The sequence below is a fragment of the Terrapene carolina genome, unplaced genomic scaffold, assembly GCF_002925995.2.
Source record: "Terrapene carolina triunguis isolate 2854851 unplaced genomic scaffold, T_m_triunguis-2.0 Scaffold210, whole genome shotgun sequence".
Classification (NCBI taxonomy): domain Eukaryota; kingdom Metazoa; phylum Chordata; order Testudines; family Emydidae; genus Terrapene; species Terrapene triunguis.
Genome location: NW_020664561.1, coordinates 49,395,726 through 49,421,844, shown reverse-complemented (window position 1 = coordinate 49,421,844; position 26,119 = coordinate 49,395,726). Strand labels below are relative to the sequence as shown.

At 44.6% G+C, this 26,119-nt stretch overlaps 1 protein-coding gene and 1 pseudogene across 1 annotated transcript in view; both read right to left on the bottom strand.

Moving 5' to 3' along the window:
• Positions 1–17,706, bottom strand: part of LOC112115982 — a 40,915-nt pseudogene extending 23,209 nt beyond the window's left edge.
• A 7,693-nt stretch (positions 17,707–25,399) lies between these two features.
• LOC112115958 (protein wntless homolog) overlaps positions 25,400–26,119 on the bottom strand; it is a 54,612-nt gene continuing 53,892 nt past the window's right edge. The window contains exon 12 of the mRNA XM_024213203.3: positions 25,400–25,986. Within this exon, the coding sequence (XP_024068971.1) occupies positions 25,877–25,986 (110 nt within the window). The 3' untranslated portion in view covers positions 25,400–25,876. The remainder of the gene's footprint in view (positions 25,987–26,119) is intronic.

The following is a 26,119-nucleotide window of genomic DNA, read 5'->3' as shown; positions in this document are numbered from 1 at the left end:
ATAATCAGTTTCCAACAGTTGACAAGAAGGTGTGAGTAACGGGGGGGGGGAGGGGGGGGCCGAGAGATAGTTTTTACTTTGTATAATGACCCATCCACTCCCAGTCTTTATTCAAGCCTAATTTAATGGTGTCCAGTTTGCAAATTAATTCCAATTCTGCAGTTTCTCGTTGGAGTCTGGTTTTTGAAGTTTTTTTGTTGGAGTATTGCCACTTTGAGGTCTGTAACTGAGTGACCAGTGTGGTTGAAGTGTTCTCCGACTGGCTTTTGAACGTTAGAATTCTTGACGTCTGATTTGTGTCCATTTATTCTTTTGCCTAGAGACTGTCCGGTTTGGCCAATGTACATGGCAGAGGGGCACTGCTGGCATCTCTCACATTGGTAGATGTGCAGGTGAACGAGCCTCTGATAGTGTGGGCAATCCTGATTATCACTACAAAAGTTTTTTTTTTTTCCCTCCTGCTGCTAACAGCCCACCTTAATTGATTACTCTCATTATAGTTGGTATGGCAACACCCATTTTTTCATGTTCTCGGTGTGTGTATATATATTTATGTATGTGTATATCTATCTATCTAGATTTATCTCTTACTACTGTATTTTCCGCTGTATACATCCGATGAAGTGGGTTTTAGCCCACGAAAGTCTCTAAGGTGCCACAAGGACTCCTCGTTCTTTTTGCTGATACAGACTAACATGGCTACCACTCTGAAGCATAACCTGTGCAATTTAGACAGGGTTCAGTGAGGACAGGATTTGCTCTAGAATCACTAATACCCAAACCCTAATTCCAGATGCGCCCTTTTCCAGACTTCCTACAGCTTGAGGCAGATGCTAATTTTTCTAGTTACTTCCCTTATATTAACATCAGTCTCAGAATTCATCCTTGCAGCAAAATCTACATGCTGCACTAATGTTTGACAGAGTGTCACCCTACAGAACCATAACACTGTTCACTCAAAGGACACTCTGGATCATCCACAATATTAAAATCATTAGAAACCAACTATTGGTCCCATTTTATTTTATGATAAGATGCTTTTCACCAGTTAAATAAGAACTTGGAGAAAAATAAATTGTTACTTAAATATTTCTAGTTTCTACCACAAGAAACACATGGTACTAATAGATGGAAGGATACAGCCAGCTCCATGTCAACGTCTGTGGTCCAGAAACCGTAGAATGGATTTTTCAGTTGTACCCCCCTGAAAACAGGAGAGAATCCACAATAGTCACAGATCACATGAGTATAAAGTTGAAAAATAGAGCAAGATGCAAGTTCTTAAGCATTATTCTTTGCAACTTGGAAAAACCTGAGAAATGTTATTTTCAACTGGTTGGGGAGAGGGATAGGAAGTGGGAAGGAGAGACATACTTGTCCATGTTTCCAAATATCCATTTTCGGAAGAGCAGAATATTTTAAATCTGAGCATAATCACATTAACACTACAGAGGCCAGTTGGAAGATTGACATTTATGAGAGGTAAATGAGATGCTAAGATGAAGAGGCAGAAGGGGCCAATAGCTATTGGCCCAACCCACTTCCAGTACCCAGAGACCCACATTTGGTCATTTTGATCCTAACCAAACAAGGATGGGAAAAAATAATCAAAGGTATTCTTTCCATGCCAGGTAGAGCCAAGAAGCTAAGTTAGAGGCATAAGATTCATTACAACAACATGGAGAAATTGCACCGAGCAGAGGACTCTGGGTTTTTTTTATTATTATTGTTTGAAACAAACAGAATAATTACACTGAAATCACATGTAGCACAATGGCAGGTTCTAGGATACTGTACAACATGCAGGATGACACAGGCCTGGTTAAACTCACCTTGCTGTGCACTCACCAGGTTGCTGTGTTTGGATCCAAGTGCTGGATCCGATCCCACATGCTTCTAAGCCCATTGAGACTGAGCAGTGTCCAGACACGGTCTCTAACTTCTCAGGTCAATAAATCAGAAGATTCAGATTCCCTGACAGGTGCCCCTTCTTGGAAGCGGGACCCTGCAGGCCAGCTGTCCTAGGCCCCAGAGGTCCACCCTGATGGGTACTCTGATTTAGTTTAACCCTTCAGGAACATGTGAGTTACAGCAAGGAACAGAGGGTTTGCACAGTAACACACACAGTAACTCCTTAATACACACTCACAGAGAAAGCATAAGAGACTTACAGATCCATGAAAAAACAACAAGCCTTTGCAAAAATCCCTCTCTCCAGTGCCTCACCACAGAGAGGCCTTTGGTTTTGGCCAGTCCTTTCTAGGGATCCCTCTTGCTTCTTAGCCTTCAGGTTCTGGTCTCTCCCCTCCATTGCAATGGCCAGTCCAAGAGGCACACTTTTATATAAATTGTAGCCCCCTTTGTCAGGTGACCACCATCTTTCACTTCAAGTCCTTTGTTTGGTGATGCTTTTCTTGGCTCCTAGGTCACATGGAAGGTTGGGTTTGTCCAGGCAGTACCCAAGTCATCATCCAAGGGTGCTTGTGTTCAAGTAGGAGACCCTCCAGGTTAATGACCCTTGGACACTTTGTATTGTTTGCCCTCCGTCAACACCTCTTGGAATGTCAGTCCAAAATGGAGGCAAAAAGACCACAGGGAAGGCACAGTACAACCAAAACGGGGCTCCTAAACAAAATGGAGTTTGTAGTTTGATATAGATACATACAGGCATAAACCGAGTTGTCACATAGGGCTCTTCTGTTGCCTTTTCCTTCCATTTATTTGTTGTCCCCTTGTAAGATAGTCTCTTACCATGTATTTATACAGTGCCTAGCACCATGGAGCCACAATCCCAACTGGGGCTCCTGAACACCAGTGTAATACAAATAAACAATCATCAGTCAACATCCAGGTGGTCCTTTATATTGCCAAAAAGTGAGCCTTTACCAGGCACCAAATTGCTACTTAATCCAAATGGCTGGGGAAAAAACCCAGCACCACTATATTTAAAGATGCTTTTTTACAAAATAATAAAATAAAAAGTAACTCTTGAGATTTCAGATCTATTGTACATATTGGCATCTCCCTCTCTTGCTTTATTAAGTCCTGTCCAAGTTTGGCTAGTTACCAGATTGTGCTGGAATCACCTTCATGTACTTCTATAGGTATCAGCTTCAAATCCTGCCCAAATGGAAGGCAATTTCACCCTGGATGTTGCAAGAAGCACATGTGCATGAATTTGACTGACAGCAAAGCTGGTTTTAGTGCAAGTCTTCACATTTTATCTATATAAAAGACTCATTACTCTATATAGTCACACCTACCTTCACATGCTCTCCACAAAAGATTATCCAAAATGACAGAAGCATGGCATAGAAGATTCCTTGTCAAATATCTTCAAAGAGCAACATCCAAGTCCAGTCAAATCCAATGGAAAACCACTCTACCGGGATGTTTAGGAACGTCGTGGAGATCCCAAGAGCAAAGATGACTCTGGAGAAGCAGGAACAGAGTTAACAGAACCCTTTTGGATTTCAAAGAAAAAAAATCCCAGCTACACTTGAGGAGGCTGGTGTGGACATACAGTAGCATGTTTACGCAGCATCTTCACATTTCTGTGCCAGTCACAAACTCCATTGTCACCCAGTTCTTAGATTTTGTTGTTGTTAAGAAGTCACTTGTCTCCATAGTTTTGTCTATCATAAACCAGTCTTTCCAAATCAAGTCTTAAGCTATTTTTAATATAACCCTGTAGATGTATAGATCCTTTTACTAAAGCACACCGCCCTATCTATATCAAGGGAGATGAATCAACTGGTTACCAAGAGGCTTGTCAACAAGGCCAATTAGTTTAGTGACTATGAAATAGGGCTAGGAGTGAGTTAGGTCTGTAGGCCAATGGGATTCGGAAGAGTCATGAAGAGGTAGAGTTTGGAATTTTGGGAGAAGGGAAGTTATTTGCACTTAGCTGCTAAAGCAGATCCTTGTTAACACTTCCCCCCGCCTTCATGGTGGCACTGGTATCGCTTTTCTGATACCTTTCTGAAGGTATGTGTATCTTCCCACAAATACCATGACTAAAGGCTCATGTGGTGACTGGCAAGCAAGGCATCACTATTAAAAATAATAATAAAAAAAAATCTGCACCTAGGCGTAGGAGTCTAAATGAAAATACAATGCTACTTTATGCAGAGGATTGAGAGGTAGTCAAATCCCTATGGGGTAAATCTTGCTTCCCCTGACACCATCAGCTCAGGATTAAACAAAAAACTGTGAATGGCTAGCCAACTACAAAAGCAGTTTCTCCTCCCTTGGTGTTCACACCTCAACTGCTAGAAGAGGGCCTCATCCTCCCTGATTGAACTAACCTCGTTATCTCTAGACTGATTCTTGCCTGCATATTTATACCTGCCTCTGGAAATTTCCACTACGTGCGTCTGACGAAGTGGGTATTCACCCATGAAAGCTTATGCTCCAATACGTCTGTTAGTCTGTAAGGTGCCACAGGACTCTGTCGCTTCCCCTCTAGTTATACAGGCTTTGACTGGGGAGCAGCATTTAAACTGAAGTCCATTGTGTTCACTGGCTCATCAGAGAGAATTACTCCGCTACTCACTTTTCCAGCAGGACAGGAGCACGCGTCAACACTGTGATCCATCTCCAATACCAAACCATGATGATGAAAATGATGGGCGTGAAGAAGGTTTTCATTGCAAACCACGCCTTTGTAAAATATTTATTCTGATGGATACCCTGAGGGAAGACAAGTTTAAGTGTGGAAGCTGTACAATATTTCACTCTTTTCCCTACCTGCAGTCAATATAGCAGACGGTCTCTGTGCAGTTTCCTTTGCAGGCCCTGGGAAAGGGCGATTTATAGGTCTATGTTTTAAAGCAAACAGTGCTTGTAAAATACGCTATTTAATAGAAGGACAGCTACAAGCCAGGGAGTAGCAGAGCAAACTTCACCACGCAGCCCTGGCAGCGAGCCTCAGCCCTCATCTTCAGGAAAGGTTTTAATTCCTGCCTTCTTGGTCTTTTTCTTTCGTATGGCTTGGCTAGGTAGCATCAACTACAAATTTAGATCCAAGTTGGATAGCCAACACAGTGCCACAGCAGTGAGCTGGTGAATGTCCGTTAGGCCCCTGGCAAAAGAACGAAGGGGACACTCCCATATGATGTGCTCCATCGTTTGTGCCTGGTGACCACAGTCGCATACAGGGGTTTGCCTCATTTTCCATTTAAAGAGGGTTTGGCCACATCTCCCAGGACTGGGCCTGATGCGATTCAATCTGCACCAGTCTTTCCGACATAAATCAAAACCCGGTGGTTTCTCAGCAGGGTCAGTGATGAGCAGTTGAAATGCTCCATAGGATTCTCCATTGAGGCTCAGCATCGAAGTTGGGTGTAAGGGTCTTGCTACTGTTCCATAGAGGGTAGTGGGATTTTAAGCTCATTTTGGGGGTTTCTGCAGGTCATCGTGCAGCAGGATCCTCGCATTTGCATCGACGTGGTTAAGAAAGCGAGATGTCTGAGCAGCTCTTCTAATCGGCGGAGGCTGGATGTGCGATAGGACTGGGAGCCAGTCAACTGGAGACGATCTGAGCATCCCTAACACTATGCGCATTGCATTAGTAAGGTTAGTGTGACTGCTAGGAGATCACACTGGCACAAAATATTCAGCTGCAGAATATACCAAAGCAATTGTTGTGGTTTGTAAGGTCCGTCGACTGGAGCCCCGTGATGTTCCAGCCAATTTTCTGATAAGCGCGACATGAGACTTGACCTTATCGTGGGTGTTCGAGGTGTTGTTGAAAGGTCAAACTCCAGTCCAGTGTAATGCCAAAACACTTTGGATTAGCCTCATGGCTGACGCTCTCACCACAGAATGGCACATTAAGTTGGTATTAGCCATTTTATTGTTCAGATGGAAAGCAGTCACCCCCCGGGGGGGGGGGGGGGGGGGGGGAGGGAGGTGCGTTAGGCCTAAGTTTCCAGCATTGGAAATAATCAGCCATCGTGCTAAAATCTCAGGTTAGGATGCAACTGATGGTATGGAGGCTTGTATGCTGAACAGCTAGGGCAATATCATCTGCATACATGAATTTCCTTGACTCCGTCGCTGGTATAGCTGCGGTGTATAGATTAAAAAGTATCCAGGCCAGAACGGAGCCCGAGTTAAGAGTTCTTGGTCTACTGATCTAGCCATTAAGGTAGCAGATCATTTGCCGGCAGTGAATGACGTGAGAGATCTTGAGGAGGAGGCCCCTTCTCCAGACAGTGTTGTATGCCGAGGACAGATCAACAAAGACGATCCCAGTCTTCAACTTACGTTGGAATCCTTCCTCAATGCTGCTAGACAACTCCCTGACACCACATTCTACAGGCCATTACCCTCTGACCCCACTGAGGATTGCCAAAAGAAACTACATCATCTGCTCAAGAAACTCCCTAAAGGAGCACAGGAACAAATCTACACTGACACACCCCTAGAGCCCCAACCAGGGTATTCTACCTGCTACCCCAAAAATCCATGAACCTGGATGCCCCATCATCTCAGGCATTGGCACCCTGACAGCAGGATTATCTGGCTATGTAGACTCTCCCCTCAGGCCCTATGCTACCAGCACTCCCAGCTATCTTTGAGACACCACTGACTTCCTCAGTAAACTACAATCCTTTGGTGATCTTCCAGAAAACACCATCCTAGCCACTATGGATGTAGAAGCCCTCTACACCAACATTCCACACAAAGATGGAATAGCATCCCTGATACCATCACGGCAAACCTGGTGGCATGACTTTGTCCTCACCCACAACTATTTCAGATTTGGGGACAATTTTATACATTCAAGTCAGCAGGACTGTTTTGGGTACCCGCATGGCCCCTCGGTATGCCAACATTTTTATGGCGGACTTAGAACAATGCTGCCTCAGCTCTCGTTCCCTTATGCCCCTACTTTACTTACGCTACATTGATGGACATCATCATCTGGACCCATGGGAAGGAGGCCCTTGAGGAATTCCACCAAGATTTCAACAATTTCCACCCTACCATCAACCTCAGCTTGGACCAGTCCACACAAGAGGTCCACTTCCTAGACACTACAGTGCTAATAAGTGATGGTCACAACCACCACCCTATACCGGAAACCTACTGACCACTATACTTGCATACATGCCTCCAGTTTTCATCCAGACCATATCACACGATCCATTGTCTACAGCCAAGCTCTAAGATACAACCGCATTTGCTCCGATCCCTCAGACAGAGACAAACACCTACAAGATCTCTATCAAGCATTCTTAAAACTGCATTACCCACTTGGTGAAGTGAAGAAACAGATTGACAGAGCCAGAAGGGTACCGAGAAGTCACCTATTACAAGACCGGACCAACAAAGAAAGTAACAGAACGCCACTAGCCGTCACCTACAGCCCCCAACTAAAACCTCTCCAGCGCATCATCAAGGATCTACAACCTATCCTGAAGGATGATCCCTCACTCTCACTGACCTTGGGAGACAGGCCAGTCCTCACCTACAGACAGCCCCCCAACCTCAAGCAAATACTCACCAGCAACTACACACCACACAAACAAACAAACAAAAAACACACAACCACCAACCCAGGAACCAAACCTTGCTACACACCCCGGTGCCAACTCTGTCCACATATCTATTCAAGGGACACCATCATAGGACCTAACCATATCAGCCACGCCATCCAGGGCTCATTCCCACCTGCACATCTACCAATGTGATATATGCCATCATGTGCCAGCAATGCCCCTCTGCCATGTACAATGACCAAACTGGACAGTCTCTACACAAAAGAATAAATGGACACAAATCTGACATCACGAATCATAACATTCAAAAACCAGTAGGAGAACACTTCAATCTCTCTGGTCACTCAATAACAGACCTAAAAGTGGCAATTCTTCAATTAAAAAAAACTTCAAAAACAAAAACAGACTCCAATTTGAAGCTGCAGAACTGGAATTAATTTGCCAACTGGATACCATCAGATTAGGCCTGAATAAAGACTGGGAGTGGTTGGGTGTTTACAAAACCTAAAACTTAAAATTTCCCGAATACTAATCTCTCCCTACTGTTACTCACACCTTCTTGTCAACTGTCTGTAATGGGCTACTCTCTTACCACTTCAAAAGTTATTTTTCCTCCCTTGGTATCCTGCTGTTAATTGATTTATCTTTAGACTGACCTCACACTTGGTAAAGCAATCCCCATCCTTTTATGTATTTATAGTTGCTCCTGTATTTTTCACTTCACGCATCTGATGAAGTGGGTTCTAGCCCACGAAAGCTTATGCCCAAATAAATTTGTTAGTCTCTAAGGTGCCACAAGGACTCCTTGTTTTTTTGCTTGGTCACAGCAATTCCTCTTCAGGCAAAATCCTGCCTGCTCCGCTGGGAGTATGTCTTCGATAATGGCAGACAGATGGTGGAGCAGCACCCATTCCATTAGCTTGCTGATGGTTGAGAGAAGAGAGATGGGGCGGTAGCTGGCTGCATCCTCTGGGGTTTCCCAGGCTTCAATAGGGCAACCACTGTGGCCCGTTGCCAGCTTGTTGGCACTTCTCCAGTTCTATGTACAGCAGTAAAAAGCACCGCCAGCCATTCCCGTCCCCATCTCCACAGGTTCTTGAGAAACTCTGGAGGAATGCCATCAACCCCTGCAGCTTTCCGGCTTTTGGTTTCCAACTGTGCAACATCGATCTCAACAAAATATGGGGAGGAGAATGGGGATTCCTCTGAGCATTGTTGAAGGTTTCTGAGGAATTCCCACTGGACCTCCTGGCATGTAACCTTGTCTGTCAGCGTCTAGCTGTTAGAAAGAAAGAAGATAAGAGGCGACAGCATTTGCGGTCACCTTTGCCGGGCATCGTGTTACTGGCTGGGATCCTCCAAGTTGCCGCAAAAGAGCCCATGCCTTATGACGCCAATGGGTGAAATCAAGGCTTTCAACAGTCTCTTTCCACCTTTCCAGGCACACCGAATTCAAGGACTCAAGCAGCGCAGTGGCTTTATCTGGGTTGCTGCTCCTTTCCTATTCCCTCAGGAGGGACTCAGATTCTTTTGTCCAGCAGGGGGTGAAAGCCTTGCAGTTACTGTGCGGGATGTACTACTTAGCGGTCAGTTTTAGGATGTTTGAAAAATGGACGAAGTTTCTAGGTATTGGTTCGCGCTGTGGGATTTGATGTTCTTTTTCTGAAGTGTAGGTAGGTCAATCAACCTTGCGGAAATTCCCATGCAGCTTTGGCACAGACTGCAGAAGAGGCACTTCCAGGCTAATCTGGAGGAGGATTGGGCGATGTTGGCTATGCGGGAAGTAACTCAGGATGATTGTTGTTGTGGCCAATGGGACACCTGCACTATTACGGGTCACAAAACACAGGTCAGGGTTGTGATCCATTGTCCACCTCACAGACCAAAATGATCCGGATTGCTTCGGATCATAGAGCAGGTGGAGGTCTTCGAGGGGGACCCAGTCTGTGATCTGTTCCCCATTCTGTGATCTGTTCCCCAGCTGTGTCATTTGAGTAGTATCCCCAGTCTTCATGATGGCTGTTAAAGTTGTCCATGTAGATGGCCGGATGAGGAAGGGAAGGCGAGATGGGATCAAGCCACATGATGTTAGGTGGCTTGTATATGTTTACTATAATGATGTCCCTGATTCTAACCATGTTGATCTCTCTTCCACTGGTTGATGATTCTTCCAAAACTTCCATATCCTCTAATCCATTTTGCATGTACACTGCTATCCCATGTATTGGATGGTTGACAGCAGCGATTTTGGTATAGCCATAGGTTTTATGTCTGGCACCTTTATCTTCTTTCACATGTGTTTCTTGGAGGGCCACAAGGTCAATGTGATGGTCTTTGAGGGTCCTCGAGAGGTAATCGGCTTTTTCCCTGGACATCCCTTCTACATTAAGTTGGTATATTCAGAGGACTGGCCCAACTGTTCTTTTTTGGTCCTGAAAAGGGCGGTTTGAGATAGTATAATCATTGCTATGTTCACTGGGAGGTCGGTAATACAACATCTGGTGGCCAATTGATGACATTGGCAGTTGGTTAATTTTCACAACACAGAAAAAAAAAGAAACCCCACCAACACTTAACAGAAGCACCACGTGAAGGCTGTCATCTTGCTCCTCCTCTCTCCGTAAAGACTGACAACAAGGATGCCAATTAGTGCCAGTGATAGTGGTGTTTTTGTGATGTGAACCTTAAGAGCTGGCTGGAAACTAACGCATTTCATATAATGCAATGAATATTACAGCTGTGAACTGGGTTCCAATGGTGACAGAAGTTAAGAGCCCCCATTCAGTTTCCCAATCCAACAAAGTCTTAGGAGGTAACTGTGGTGTGGAGTTATGGGGTCTGAGTTTTCCTTTGTAAAAACTTAGAGTGAGAACTAATGTGTTTTAAACAAAAACTCTTCTGGTTCTGTGTGCCACAAAAGGTGGTGGCTAGATAGCTCAATGGATTAGGAATAGGAACTAGGGTATTTTACTGATAAATCAATTCAATTTTGTGCAGATTGGTGATGACTAGAAGGTGCCCTGTGAGGCACAGATGAAATAAAATTGGTTGTCCCAGTCCACTTGTAGTAGTGGTTAAGATATTTGATATCATTTACTGAAGGCAAGTGATAAAAATGACACACACACTTACTATCAGGCAAACATCCTTTATTTCTCCAATGCCCACATTAACTGCCTGACTTTCGTTCACAGGGAGTCGAATGTTGATGAGGTAGAAGTAGTGAGCCACAGTTCCAATTTCCATGAAAGGCAGCATATCACAGTAATAGAATTGGCCTTCATGTGCTCTAGTCTGGTGGAATGGCATAGAGAGGAAAAATACAAGAGTCAGCATTGTTCACACTTAATTGGACCTTACCATGGTCCAAAACAGTCAGTTACTGCTTTAAAATGTGGAGATGCACAGTACAAAGTCCTTATCATATCCTGAGTATTCCCTTTTCAGAGAAAGCAGGACTGTGGAATAAGACAGGCAATTACATTACCATATTGCCTTTCACTTGTGAGGTGGGACAGTTGGTTAAGCAGATACCTGGAGCTGAAACATGTTACTGAGTTGTCATTTATTTTTAAAAAAAGGACTATAGTAGTTACAGTAAATAGCACTGTTGCAAAAAAAAACAAAAACAGGGATAACTAAGGCAAATGAACTTTTTCGTCTCGTCTCACCTGGTTTGTGCTCCAATCACATCGGAATATTCTGCATAATGCATAGACCTTGCACAGCTATATCATCTCCTAAGGATCTCCAAGCATATTACAAACATTAGTGGATTAACTCTCCCAACTCCACAGTGATGACAGGCATTATTTCCTTTTCCCTCCCTGCTCCTTTTAACAACAACAGGAGAAACTGAACAACAAGTGGTTTCCCCAAGGTCATGCCAGAAGACTGTTAGAGTAGGGTCAGGAGATCTAGGTTCTGTCTCACTGTCTTACCCACAAGACAATCTTTCTACTCCAAAGTTGTACTCACTCCTAGGTCTAGTCTGCTTTCCTCTAGTTAAGGCTTTGATCACAGGGCAATGTCCAGATAGGGCAATCAAATACTCATTCAGGACACATGGATGCAGCAGCTAAATCCTGTGAAGCATGAGAATACTGAAGTAGTGGACCCCTGACTAAATTTTGTCCCATAACTTACTTTTGAAGAGGCAAAGGAGCATTTTAGCTTTCAGGTCTGTACTGCATGTACCATTTCTGTCCATTCAGCAACCATGTCATCACGATAAGCCAATAACACGTCAAATATAATCTCTGCGTTGTCTTCTGCAAGGGTAACAACCAACCAAAGTCATTACAACGCAAACTGTAGGCAATGTCGGCTCAGGGAAGGAGGAGAGATATTGTGATAAAATTCAAGGATGTCTCTCTCGGGTGGTGATTTAAGGAGGGATTTTCAAAGGCACTCAGCAGTGGCCTAACTCTGCCCCACTGAAATCAATGGGAATAAAGATTGGCCAACACGGATTGCTCTGGAAAATCTACCCTTAGCCCATCCTGGAGGGTTAGATGTTTACGGCCTTACTTGAGAACAGGTCAAAGAGCCAGCTGCTCAATCATTATGGTACCCTTCTCTAGGCATAATAGAGCTCACTCACTTGTAGCATTACCATCTAATTCAATTCTCCAAAGCTGGGATTTTCAAAGGGCCCCATGTGCTATCCACTTGGAGTTGGTTTATGCCCCTATAATGAAAGGAGGGGTGCTCTGTAACAATTATTGATCGGTTTCCAAAATGTGATTTATGTGCTGTGTGAGTTGAAGAGAAGGAAGCAGACAGTTTCTGCACCCTCACCCACAGATAGATACGGTCACAAGACCAGCGATTGCAAGCCTCTGGGACTGAATGAATTTAACTACCCAAACAATAGAGCAGCCATCATGGGGCCACTGTGGCTGGACCCTAGATGGACAGGCTGGACAACTGGGAAGAAGGAAGACTTAATTATTTTCACCCTATAACGAAGGCCTGGTCTTCATGGGGGAACTGACTGGCAGACATAGTAGTATAATTATAGCGCTATAGCTGTGCCAGTATAGCTCCCCATACGGACACTATTCTAGAATGAAAGTAACTTTATTCCAGTGTAATTTCCCCACTTACGCAAGTCCAAAGACACCACTGAGCAATATGGTAATTGGGCCAAGATACACACAGGGATGGTGGGGGCTTTCAGAAAACCCAGTTTTCCCTGGGACTAGTGAGAGAGACTCGGACAGAACGGGACCAGGCTGTGTCTCCGGAGCTTGTTGGCTTTCTAAGAGCACGTGCATTGGTTCATGACTTCTCCTCAGTGGATGAGGTTGTGTGTCTCACCCAAGGAGGTCAGACCAGATGATCATTGTCCCTTCTGGCCTGAAAATCTGCGCAAAGCAAGTCCTGTGGGAAATCTGCTAACCAACTCCAAAATTACACAGAAGAGCTGCAGTGGCAGCTTGAAGTTGGTCAGAGAAGTAAGGTGAGTTACCCGTAGTCAAACAGGAGGTCTGTAGCAAAGCCAGGAATTGAACTCACTCATCCTAAATCCTAGTGCAGGGCCTAAATCACAAGCCTAACCTTCTTCTTTTAATAAAAAGTCAGTTCACACTGGAATTAGAATCATTATTTCCATCCCTGCAGAACCAAACTGCACACTACATGCTACTTGCCTCTGAACAACAGCACTTCACACTCAGAGAGCTCTTCAAATGAAGAGTGCAAGTCATATTAGAAGCACAAAGACAACAAGGAGTCCGGTGGCACCTTAAAGACTAACAGATTTATTTGGGCATAAGCTTTCGTGGGTAAAAAAACCTCACTTCTTCAGATGCATGGAGTGAAAATTACAGATGCAGGCATTATATACTGAGACATGAAGAGAAGGGAGTTACCTCACAAGTAGAGAACCAGTGTTGACAGGGCCAATTCGGTCAGGGTAGATATAGTCCACTCCCAATAACAGATGAGGAGGTGTCAATTCCAGGAGAGGCAAAGCTGTTTTTGTAATGAGCCAGCCACTCCCAGTCCCTATTCAAGCCCAAATTAATGGTGTTAAATTTGCAAATGAATTTTAGTTCTGCTGTTTCTTTTTGAAGTCTGTTTCTGAAGTTTTTTTGTTCAAGAATAGTTACTTTTAAATCTGTTATAGAATGTCCTGGGAGATTGAAGTGTTCACCTACTGGCACAGATTCATGTGGTCTCAGTCTCCTGGTGAGCTGGATAGTACATTCATTTTACCAACGTATCCATTTGTACCCATTTTTACAGATTGGAATAAATCGCTAGACAAGATCATCCCTTTTTGGTCCCTGACATGTAAAATGGAAGAGCAGTTGCTGCCACACTGACTGTGCAATTTTGAGGCGAATTGTCTGGAGTTGCCCCTTGCTAGCATGGCACAATCGAGAGAAGAGGGCATGTCAGTGTTACCCTGATCGCCCAGCTTTGAACACTCACACTTTCTGATATACTTGCACTGGAGGCTAAGATGCCCATTGTAACATTTTACATTCATAGAGCACCATCAGCCTGAAGGAACCCAAAACACTACACAGAGCACCCCTGAACCAAATGCTACTGATTGAGGGGAGAGCATGAGACAGCTGAGCTGACACACACAACACTACAGAACACAGAGGAGTTTAGACTGTAAACTCCTCAGGGCAGAGTCCATTTCATGCCATATGTTTGTATAGGGACTAGCAAAATGAGACTTCTAGGTGCTCCTGTAATACAATTAATACTAACCAAGCACATCAAGCAGTAATAGCTCCCCCAGGCTGTCTACTTTTCTCCTCTACAATCATTCCGAAATTCTGAACTGTGCTAGGAGCGCTTCTGTTCAGGAGTGTTCAAGCTTTATTGTCACTTGAAGCAGGAAAAAAAATTGCTTAATTTTTTTTTTAAAAATCCATTTAAAAATGCCACAGGGAGATATTTGGATCAAGCAGCATGGGGGCAATTAGTAAGTGACTTACTGATGGCATTATCCCTCTTGAACACGATGTCCGGCACCATGGTGACAATCATGAACTGGAGCCAGGGGTTCATCTCCCTGTTGGGGAGGGGGAAGTGAACAGCAAACACAATATTATCAATGTCTATTGGTCTGCTCATTTCCTCGTCAAGATCTCGGATCTTCTCACACTGGCTGGGTCCCCAGGGCATTAGCATTTGGTTTGGTGGTGGGGTTTTTGTACATCTATGCATTTTATTGACCTATAAAGCACAGCTGTAGTGGCACTCGGAGCTGAAAATGAAACACAAATCACATTCATAAAATCTGCAACTCCATGGCACAATGACTAACTGCTTTTTGTGCAGGTATTCACCACCGACCCTTTCTCAAGGATTGCACATAGGACCAGCTCTATGCCAGTGAATCCCTTCCAGCAGGTCTTAAAAAGAGGATGTTCCCTAGAAACCCTTCTGCTTATGCAGGAGCAAGTATAAGTGAAAAGCAACATCTACTTGTGCCAGAGGGACATTCTCTAAGCTCCCCTCTGAAGATATTGCTCCAAAGCATGAGGTCCTCAGCTGGGATCCTGGCTGTAGTAACCTGCAGAACAAGCCTGTTCAGCCTCTGGATGGAGACACTGATAACTGAACAGGTACGTTCCAGTTATCATATAATTACACATACTGGTAGTACCAGTGGCACCCAATTCTACATCCTTCTGTTTCTTGCTCTGGTAAAGAGAGGCCTGGTCTACACTAGGGTTCTTTGCCAAAAGTTTCCCACCATTGCTACCAGTGGTTCAGCTTTAGCAATGGAAGATAGCAACTATGGGAGCACAAGTGTAGGTTACATCTTCCTTCTGTCTAGCCCTGCGCCAAGCAGCTCTAGACAGCTTGGGAGAGCCCTGTCTGCATGACCACTCCCATCCTATCTACCATTCATGTTCACAAGAGTGGAAATTCTTGGCAAAAATTCTAAGATGAAAAAGGCCTTATTGAGCCTGATTTTGACTTCACATCGGTGTAGATCAGGAGCCATTCCCATGAAGTCAAGGAAATTAAAACAGGTAAACTAGATCAGAATCCGGTCCAGGTACATTTGTGATGAGACATCTAGAATATGCATTCTTTGTGGCTTCCAGATACCTAGAGCAATAGACAAGGCTCACTTTAGAAAACACAACAGAAGCGGCGCTACCCCTTTGGGGGCCTCTCACAGGAGCACCCCCCCATAATAAACAAAAACAAAAATAAAGCAAATAGGGGCCCCACTTTGGAGCTGCCCAGGGCCCTAAGCAATTGCTTAGTCTGCTTATGCCTAGCGCCAGCTCAGATTACAGGGTCCCCATTCAGCAAGGTAGTTAGGCACATGGGTAATTCAATGGACATTGTGGTAACAGGGCCCAACCACTCCTTTTTATTAAGGATAATGCAGCAGTAATGAAGCCAAAGTAGAAATGATTTTACACTTCTTGGTTTTACACTTACCACAAGCTGTTTTGATCGGGTTTAGCTGGCTGGTAGCTCCCGGCCAAGCTGTGCTAAAACCACCGGTCTAGTTCAGATTTCGGCTTCAATAAATACATTTAACACTGAGTCCACCCCGACTAGTAATTAAACCAGGATGAAAACAGGGTTTAACTGCTTCAGGCAATATGGTTTTACTAGCTGGAAGGCCATCACCAGGACTCTGTACAAATAGGAGGGGGAAGTGCGGTCACCCTTTGTGACAGCTATGAGCTACTAACAGATTAAAGCCAGAGTAGAAATACTGGCCAGAATAAATGATAAAACTTTAAATCCTGCCTTGTAAAATCAGCGAAGCATGAGCTGTTTTCAAACTTTGTCAGAGGATTAGAAGTGGCGTTCCTCATCAGCAGAGCCTGCCATTGAACAACTTAGTCCTCCAGTTACAAGTGGAGATCATGCATTTGTTGTTGCTTTTGTCCTCTAAGCATCTACCCACGCAGCGATTCCCCCCCACCCCGCAAAAAAAATACTATATATAAGGGCATCAGCAACCTGCAATTGGCAGGGTAGATAGGAGTGAGGGCTGAATGTATAATGTCTATGTCACTTCGGCTAGATCCTCTCCTTTTATACCATTACCTCTCCTTTCTTAGAGCTAAAAAGGGACTACTGCATTCCTAGCACCATATTGTTCCCAATAAAGGAGGTTGCACAAGCTGCACATAACAGACATGAAACTAAGGAAGCTCTGAAACCCTGTTGAGCAACATCCTAGTTGCAAAAGTTTCCAGTCACTGTTGCAAACCTGGCATGAGTAAAAATATTTCACCTGAAATCCACCATCTGTGGAAACCAAACATCACACTGCTATTTCCCTGCTTAGCAGCTTCCCTGACGTGAGAAAGGAGCTCTTCAAAAAGCCCTGAGGGAAAAAACATCACAAAACACAGAGAACCTCAAGTGTCACTCTACCAAAATGCCTCCTCAATCTCTTCCATTCTCCTCTCACTCTGCCAAGAGCCCACCTCAGGAAGCAGACCCCCCCCCCCCACTGTAACTTGTACTGAGCTCTCTCTTGGCAGAGTTCCTGAAATGAAATCTGCGAGAGACTTTAAAGAGGGAAAAAACCCACCATCACAGCACAATTACAGATAAACAAGATTCTTCTGCTGGAGCAGTTCCCAGCAGTTGTTTTTGTTATTAATTGTTCAACTGAAGATTAAGTTACTTCCTGTAACTGCTCTGAGAGAAGTTAAAGATTTTTAGTTTCAAAGTTCTTATTCAATTTTCCCTTCCTCTCCAAGCAGATACTGAAACTAGGCAGTACCATCTTTTTTCTCTCTGCCCTTTCTTTCCTGGTAGCCACTGGAGTCCACAAAGAGCTCTGGGGAAGATGCATGTTCGTAGAAGCAATTCAGCAACACAACTAAACAGGACAGAGGGAAGGAGAAAGTTTGCACCTTTAACACTTACCCACAGGGCCGGCTCCAGGCACCAGCCCAGCAAGCAGGTGCTTGGGGCGGCCAAGGGGAAGGGGCGGCACGTCGGGCTGTTCGGCAGCAATTCGGAGGCGGGTCCCTCTTGGAGGGAAGCACCTGCCACCGATCGCAATTGCGATCGTGGCTCCCCCCCCCCCCCACCGCTTGGGGCGGCAAAAACCCTGGAGCCGGTCCTGCTTACCCATCAGACCTCCCACTAGAAAAGCAATGACTTGGAAAATCAGCAAGATCCCTCCAATAATGCACAGCTTTTTAGTGCTCATGTTTTCTATAACTGCCCCAGCCATACTTGGCCTCCTTCACCAGCAAAACTGAGGGCTTGAAAAGTGCTGTGGGGATGGGAAGGAGATCGGCTCAACACTGGCTGCTGAGACAAGACTGGATCTGTCTCCCCTCTTCTGAGAGCTGTGATTTAGATTGGTGCTTGGCTGCTTTAAAAGGTGCAGGAACACAAAAGTGAATCACATGACACTATCTTGCCCCTCCTCCCCTTCCAATTCATGCAGCAGCTATTTATGGCAGTCTCATAGAGCCTCTTCAGCTGTGGGGAGAGCCAGAACTGCCCATTCAGCAGGTGCTTTTTAGTTCTTCAGTCACAGAACCATAGGCTAGCTCTACACTACAAACTCTTGCTGGCATAGAGAGGTTGGTCAGGGGTGGGATCCCTGGCCAACATAGCCGTGCGGGCAAAAGCCCCAGTATAGATGCAGTTGGGCTGGTAAACACTATATCCACACTAGGAGTGCTTTGCAAGCTCAGTATATTAGGATAGCCGTACAGGCAATGTGCTCTTAGTGCACATCTGGCGATAGAAGTTGGAGATGGAAGGGCTAGTCAGATTCACAGGCTGGGGTTAGTGTAGGATTGTCCCCTACAATATATGCTTCAGGCAATTTGCAAGTGAAATTGGATCTGGAAGAACATGCAAGCAAACCTACAGGCAACAGTAAGAACACCAGGCCAGGGGACCCAGAGGTGGCATTTAGATTTCTGTGCTGTATTTAGCCTATCAAGGCTCACATCTGTTATAGGAGTACTCTGTATGCATATTAGAGCTGTGGGATTTCAGAAACTGGTCCAGTTGCATGCCAGAAGAATCCATGAACTTTCCAAAGGTTTTGTGAAAAGTTTGAGAGCATGAGCCAGGACCCAGCATAGCCAGTAGCCTGGTGGTCAGGGCACGCTCCTGGGGTGGTGGAAATCCAGGCTCAGATCCCTGCTCTTCCTAATTTAGAGCAGAGACTTGAACTTGGTTCTCCCATATCCCAAGTGGGGTACAGAGTCAGTCTCTCTCTCTCTCTCTGAATGCTTAATTATTTATACCAAGTGGAACAGCTCCAGCAGAGACCCAACCCCGAACAGCCGGTAGCCTGGAGGGCAGGACATTCACCTTCACTGTGGGAGAATGGCAGAGTAGGGACACACACTTGGCTCGCCCACATCAGAGGCGAGTTCTCTCACCCCCAGCTTACTGGCTATTTTGGGGTCTCACTCTCTGGATTTGATCAGAAATTCCCGGGCCTGAGAAACCTTCCTGATAGTTTAATCCAAATGGATACGCTCCCACCAAAAGTGTCCATTTTGACAAAACATTTCCAACGAAGAACCCTTTTATTGAAAAGTTCCTGAATACATACGGTACCAGTAGATGCACTCAAGAATATGCTGAATAATTTCTGGGTTTTGTAGGCTAAATAGAACTTCTTGTGCACTGCAAATGGCTTCCTCTAGATTTTAAAGTGATGTAAAATGCAATCAGTTTCACACCCCATACCTATCCTCTGCCAATTTTTGTGGTTTTACAGTCACCTTTTCCTATTCAAAAAAGGGTTTCTCTGTCCTGCTGCTGTGTGTAAGAACCACACAAGCAGGAGAAATAGACTATAGTGGGGGGGGGGGGGGGGGGAGGGGAAGGGAGAGAGAGAGAGGAGAGGAGAGGGAGGAAGTCAGCAAACAAACAAACCAAACCACATCAAACAGTATTCTTAGATGTTCCATATCAGACTAAGTAAAACAATTGTCCAAACATGACTAATTAAATTGATACTCTTTAACCATCCTGGCTTTTCTGGACTACTTCACCTCTGCAGCGTCAATAAAATGTCTGAATGTTTGTGCCCTAATCTTCAGAGAATAGAAGCGAATGCAAACTGCATCAGTTTCTAATGCAACCTAGCCAGCAGTTTACAACAGCTTCACAAACAGCCCTAAGAGGAACAGGAGTACTTGTGGCACCTTAGACTAACAAATTTATTAGAGCATAAGCTTTCGTGGGCTATAGCCCACTTCTTCGGATGCATATAGAATGGAACTTATATTGAGGAGATCTATATATCTAAATAGATATAGATATATAGATCTCCTCAATATAAGTTCCATTCTATATGCATCCGAAGAAGTGGGCTATAGCCCACGAAAGCTTATGCTCTAATAAATTTGTTAGTCTAAGGTGCCACAAGTACTCCTGTTCTTTTTGTGGATACAGACTAACATGGCTGCTACTCTGAAGCCATAAGAGGCATTTTAATTGGTCTTTGTTTTTAAATGTTAATTGCAGACATCTGTTAGATAAATGACATGGCCTGTGATAAACCAAGTGTAAAAACTTTGTTCCCCAGTTAGCACCGTCTCCCATTAAGCCACTCATTGTCATGCAACATGCTCTCCTTAGTCTTTTTAGCTGGATAAATGGATATTCTCAGCTCCTTTCGCATCTGTCACTCTTGTTAAATATATGCTCCCAGTTTATTTTTCCATATACAAATAGTCTTTATTTTTAATGGTTTGATGCCTCATTTAGGTATTCTACTTAATCCATTATCCTGGTTTTCCATTTAATCCTCATGCATAAATAAAGTCATGGGGCCCCTTTTATTGCACTATAAATACAACAGTAACGTTTTCTCGTCTAGAAAGCTTTCCCCATTGTTGGCAGCGTATGGAGTGAAGAGTGATTGTTAGGAGTGTTATGGGCACCAGCTTAATACTGTTTCATCAACTAAGTACAGAAGTTACAAAGGAGGTTTGATTACAGTGATGCTTTTTGGCAACCTCTAATTTCACATTCCATCACAGGCAGAGGTGCAGAGGGGGAGCTGGGCCTCGCCCTGCCTTTGAGCACCCAGGATTCCCACTGAAGACAAGGGAAGTCTGGGTGCATAAGAAATGCAGGGTTGGGTTCCTATATTTAATGTGGGCCAGACGCAGGGTACTCCAGATGCCTTCAACTCATTGTAGTGGTGCATTAGTGTACAGCTGGTTTTGTAAACTAAGTCACACTACGAATGTGGTGAACTGCACCTAGAATTGTGACAAAACTCAAGGTCCATGGGATCGAGACAGACAAGTAAAATGTACAAAGCCTGCTTGGAAGCATAATGGCTACTGCTCAAGGCCTAAGTGTAAACAAGACTCCAGCTCCTTTCCAGGTGCTTCCAGAAGCACAAGTCTCGCAGCACAGTTCATGCCTTCTGCTATCTTGCCAGTATTGAACAAACTATGGTCTTATGTCTGAAGCTATGTTAACTTTTAAAATGCTACAGTAGCACAACTCCAGTGCCACCACTGCACTGCTCTAGCGCTACAGGGTAGACCCTCACTACAGCAACGGGACTGGGTTCTCCAGTTGCTGTAGTTAATCCACCTCCCCGAGAGGTAGTAGCGAGACTGACAGAAGAAATCTTCCAGTGACCCAGCTATACCGGGGGTTAGGTTGGCTTAACTACATCTCAGGGGTGTGAATTTTTTTGCACCCTTGAGAGATGTAGCTATGCCGATGAAAGTTTCCTGCATAAACCAGTCCTAACTGACACCATGCCCTGAAGTACCCTAAGAAGGCACAGCAGTTTGTACCCTGGTGCTAGTCATTCTTATATAGTCTGTTAATTAGGATGGTGTTAAAAAGTACTTTACCTTGTTCTGTTGAATAAAGCTGGCAGCATGTACTTAGGAAAGCTCTGCAGGTTTGCTAGCTTTTTTAAAGTGGTCATAGAGCAGCACGCTTGTTCGTGCTCCGTGCTGTTTGATGGCATAGGAAGGGTTCAGAACAGTGTATGCGAGACTGAAACCATATAATATGAGCATGGTGCCTCTGTTTGGAAATGCTCCCCTGCAGCACAATCACTGTAACAGCCAAGTGCCTCCTACAAGGGCAACTGCCAACGGCACCTCAGGCTTCATTTTCTGCTAGCAAGGAGCAGGCTTGGGAGTGTTTGGGGACATTAGTATGAAAGGGAGGGTACTATTGCAAGAAAGCCTAATCAGAGAAGGGGATTTTGGTTTTAGCTCTGAACACTTTCTGACCAAGGGAACTCACTCTTCCTGACAGTTTCCTAGTTCTCAAAAAACAATGTCATAGCATGCCAATAAATCAATCAATCTCATCTCACCTTGTAGCTCAAGCAGTGGGTAATGGTCTCCCATAAGTTTAACTGTCAGTTCAAATTATTTCACTTACTACATTAGCTTTCCCTTCACAGAATACCCCTGGGCAGATGTACATGCCAAACTAGTTAGGAAAGTCAGTTTGAAGTACAAGAAAACAGAAGGGGGATTCCAGTTAGCTGTAGGGTCCAACACCAAATACCTGTGATATTGAGACCAGCCCCTCTTCAGTTCCCATGGACTTCAAAAAGCATTGGATCTGGCCCGGTGTAAGCAAGACCCAAGTTACTTTGATAACATAACGGCTTCTAATGTGAGGGATTAAAGAGAGAATGAGTTCAGCCACTGAAGTACTGCTCTTCAGCATCTCATCACATTTGAAGTATCAGAGGGGTAGCCCTGTTAGTCTGAATCTGTAAAAAGCAACAGAGGGTCCTGTGGCACCTTTAAGACTAACATTTGAAGTGACAAGTTGCTTACGTTAGGCATCTTGCCTCATAACGAGTTATGCAAAAGAATTCCAGCTTCCAAAAAATCAGTTTTGCATTTTCATAACAAATGCAATGATTAGAATTTAAGGTGAAAAAGATCACCAAGAACTAGATCAGTGGCTTGGTGGGAAATTCAGGTCTCCAGTAAAGCGCAGTTCCGCCCCACTGGTCTATCCACTGTAGTTCAGCAGACAAACCATAAAAAGACACCCAAAAAAACGCTACAATTTCTTCTCACTCAATGAAACAACAAACCCACAATATTGTATATTTTATTTAAATTAACAAAACTACATTTTTTCCAGGTTGCTTAAAGCATTTTGTAAAAAGTGAACATACAACAAACAATTTAATAAGACCCAGGGGCTGTTTCTGGTACGCAAGTGGCACTTAGTTTAGCAAATATAAAAAAAAGATATCTACACCATAACAGATTTGTTAGTGTTGGACACACAAGATTTGGTTTTAAAGCTGCAATGACTCTTTCGTAAATCAATCTTTACAACATGCAACATTACACTACACTATAAAAGAAATCAAGATGAATTAATTCTAGGTATATAGATATTACATAAAAACTAAAGTTAAAGTAACATTAAGGTTGCAGAGTCAAGCTCTCAAAAGTTGTGAAATGCTAGAATTGAGGTTGGAAGGGCAACTCAACTCTACCCCCTTGGGAATATATGTTTTATGTTACAGTCTTTAATTATATGCTTATCTATATTTTTCTCCAGAGGACCCCGGCCTCATTGTGTGAGCATATATTTATTCAATATCTTCTTTTATTCTCCTCAATGTGGATCCAGGCTTTATTTGACAAAACCCATCCAAACTCTGCACTGGATACAAAATTAACAATTTCCTCCTAGTGCTCTCCGAGTGCTTCAAACACTAATACATGGATCTTTTCTCACACACACACACACACACACACACACACGTACGTGGCATTTACCCATTTACAGATGGGGAACTGAGGCACAGAAATTATGGCCAAAATTGTCAAAAAGTGTCCATTAATTTTTGGTACCAAATTTGAGAAGCCCAGAGCCTTGTTTAAGAGGTTTAGCATTTTCACAGCGCTTAAGAATCTATGCTCCAAGTGTAGCACCACTTGACTTCAGTTGGAGCACTTAGCACTTCTGCAAATTTGGTCCTAGGTACCTCAAGGTGAGCAGCCAGAAAATGAAACACGCACATTTAGTGATGGGGATGCTACAGCCAGTAGCATCCTTCACTACACATCCCTGATTTATCCCCACAGCTGGTCCATCCTCTGCACTGGATAAGGCAGAGGGGGCCTATGGGGAGCAGGAAATAGTGCGAGATCATTAATTAAAAACTACATCATAATGTGTATGCAGAAGAGGGTCATATTAAGGTTACACAGGCAAGCTTAATACTGGCATTTCCTAACTTCTGAGTGCTTGACTTTGCAACCTTAGCACTACTGTAGTTTATGGTGTGAAATTTCCCAGGCTTTAAAAAAAAAAAGCCAACTGAAAAATGATTGTGCCCCCCCCTCTGCCCATGGCAGCTGGGAGCTGCAGGGTGACCATAGTTCCCAGAGAGAAAACGGGAAACCCCAGCCACTCGCCTGAGGCGTCCCCCTCTCACCATGCAAGGCGGTCACCTGTTGCTGAAACCCTAAGGAGGGCCCGCTCAGGAGTCTATTAACCTGTTGCTGGAACCATCCAGGGGGCCCCTGTCACTGGAACCCTGCCAGGGCCCCACTGGCTGTCAGCTCCAGAGTCCTGCAGCCCATGGGGCTGAAGCGGAGAATGTCACAGAGGTCCCCGAAAGTCATGGATTCTAGGACTTTGTGACCTCAGTGACAAAAACATAGCCTTATGCATGAGCAGATTTGGAACCTTTAGATTCGTAGCACAAACCTCTATTACTTGAGCAACCGACAGCAGTAGACTCATCCTCTGCATGGACCAAGCTCGAGGGGGATGACACAGACTTTGCCAGGAGTTTCAAAAGATATTTGCTGACAGCAGGAATGAGACACTCAGGAATCCATTCCATGCACTCTAGTGGGCACAGACCCTTCTGCCCATCTCTCTCAGCCTCTCCCCTTCCGCCCCAGTCCCCTCCAACCTATGCCTGTCTTAGTTTTCCTCTCTCCCTCACCACAGCTCTAGCGCCTTCTCCTAATCTCCCTGCCCAGCCAGTCAGTCCCTCTCCCCCACACCTCCAATCCACATGTATCCTAGTCCACTCTCTCTTCCTCCAGGTCTGGATCATCCTCTCTGCATTTGAAATCAGGCTGTTTCCTCCTCCACACTGCCTGGGCATTAGCAGGGAGAGCACAGGACTTAATACCATGTGCAGCACTACAGCATCCCGCAGCAGCCAAAAGCAGCAATTGCAGGGAAAGTCCTGCTCAACTGTGGAGTCCCCAAAGAGTCTAAGAACTGGTCAGGAAGTTTGGCCAAGTTACGAGACACTGAAAAATATTGGTTCTCACATGCTCAGTGCAGATTTGGCAGCTAAGTTCTCCAGACATTCCATCTCTGAGTATGCTCCATGTTAGTGCTGTAGTCTTTGAGCAGGAGTTGCCCTGCAATTGCTCCTCCCAGCTACTGCAGGATGCCGTGGCACTGGGCACAGGAACAGAGGGAGACACTCTCTCCTGTGTCCTCAATGCTCCCACTCCTGACACCCAGGCATCATGGATGAGAAGGAGCCATCACTGGAATGCAGAGGAATGAGAAATGGAGGAAGGAGGGGTGGGGAGGGAAGGGGTTTCAGGAGCCCAATGGGAGTGGGGCAGATAGGAGGATACGGGAAAGTTGGGGGATAAGGGCAGAAAGGTTATAACCACTAGAGTATATTCCCCTCCAGGACTTGGAAAAGAATCCAGGAGTTCAGAGTTCCTACATTCCTCTATCAGCAAATAGCTGTGAAACCCACTAGTAAAGAGTGCATCTCTTCCCCCTTTAGTGCCTAGTCCACACACCAGGTAACAGCCTACTACTGCTACCAGTCACTGTTAGCTTAAGTGGCAGTGGTCTGTGCTACAGGTCTAAAGGTTTGAACCCTGCCATGGGGGGGGGGGGGCACTGAAGGTGGTGTCAATATGGTTAGATACAGAATATAATTTTGCATTTTCTGTGTGTTTGAGGAAATTACACACAAAAAGATGACAAAATACTAAATACCTCCTCTTAAGTGATACCTCCACTGTCCATTTTGTGCATTGAATGAGGCAGAGGTCCTGTGTAAAACCCCCAGTAATTAAAGACTATCATCCTGCATACACACAAGGAGCCAAATTAAGGTTCTGCAGGCAACATTAATCCTGGCTTTTAACTCTTGAACGTTTCACTTTGCACCCTTAGTGTTCGTTTAGCATGTCTGTAAAATATAAAATACATATCCTGCCCTCCCCCAGAGATAACTACACCATATTAGAGAGAGATTACAAAGGTTCTATTTTAGTGCCACCGCTCAGTGAACACTATAAATACTGGGCATTTGTAGAGTGAGTTACTTCTGATGTCTCCTCAAGGAGGACGTTGTCTCAATCTGTGTATTGTACTTCATTGTGTTTGTCCCAAGTGAGGCGTTCCAGGAGTTACTCTTGAGCCTCCTTGCGAGCCAGCTTGTAAACCTCGGTTGGCCCGTCCACATGGGTGATGGTGGTGGTGAGCTGAAGCTCCTCCCCACTACTTACTCCCAGATCACCTGAAATACAAAGCTATGTTTCAGTGTGATGCACAAAAGGAGGACCTGGGAACTAGAGAGTGATTGCCATTAAATTTCTCCAGAGTTTGGGTCTTGGAAACAAGCTTTTCTAAAACCGAGGCCTAAAAAGGGT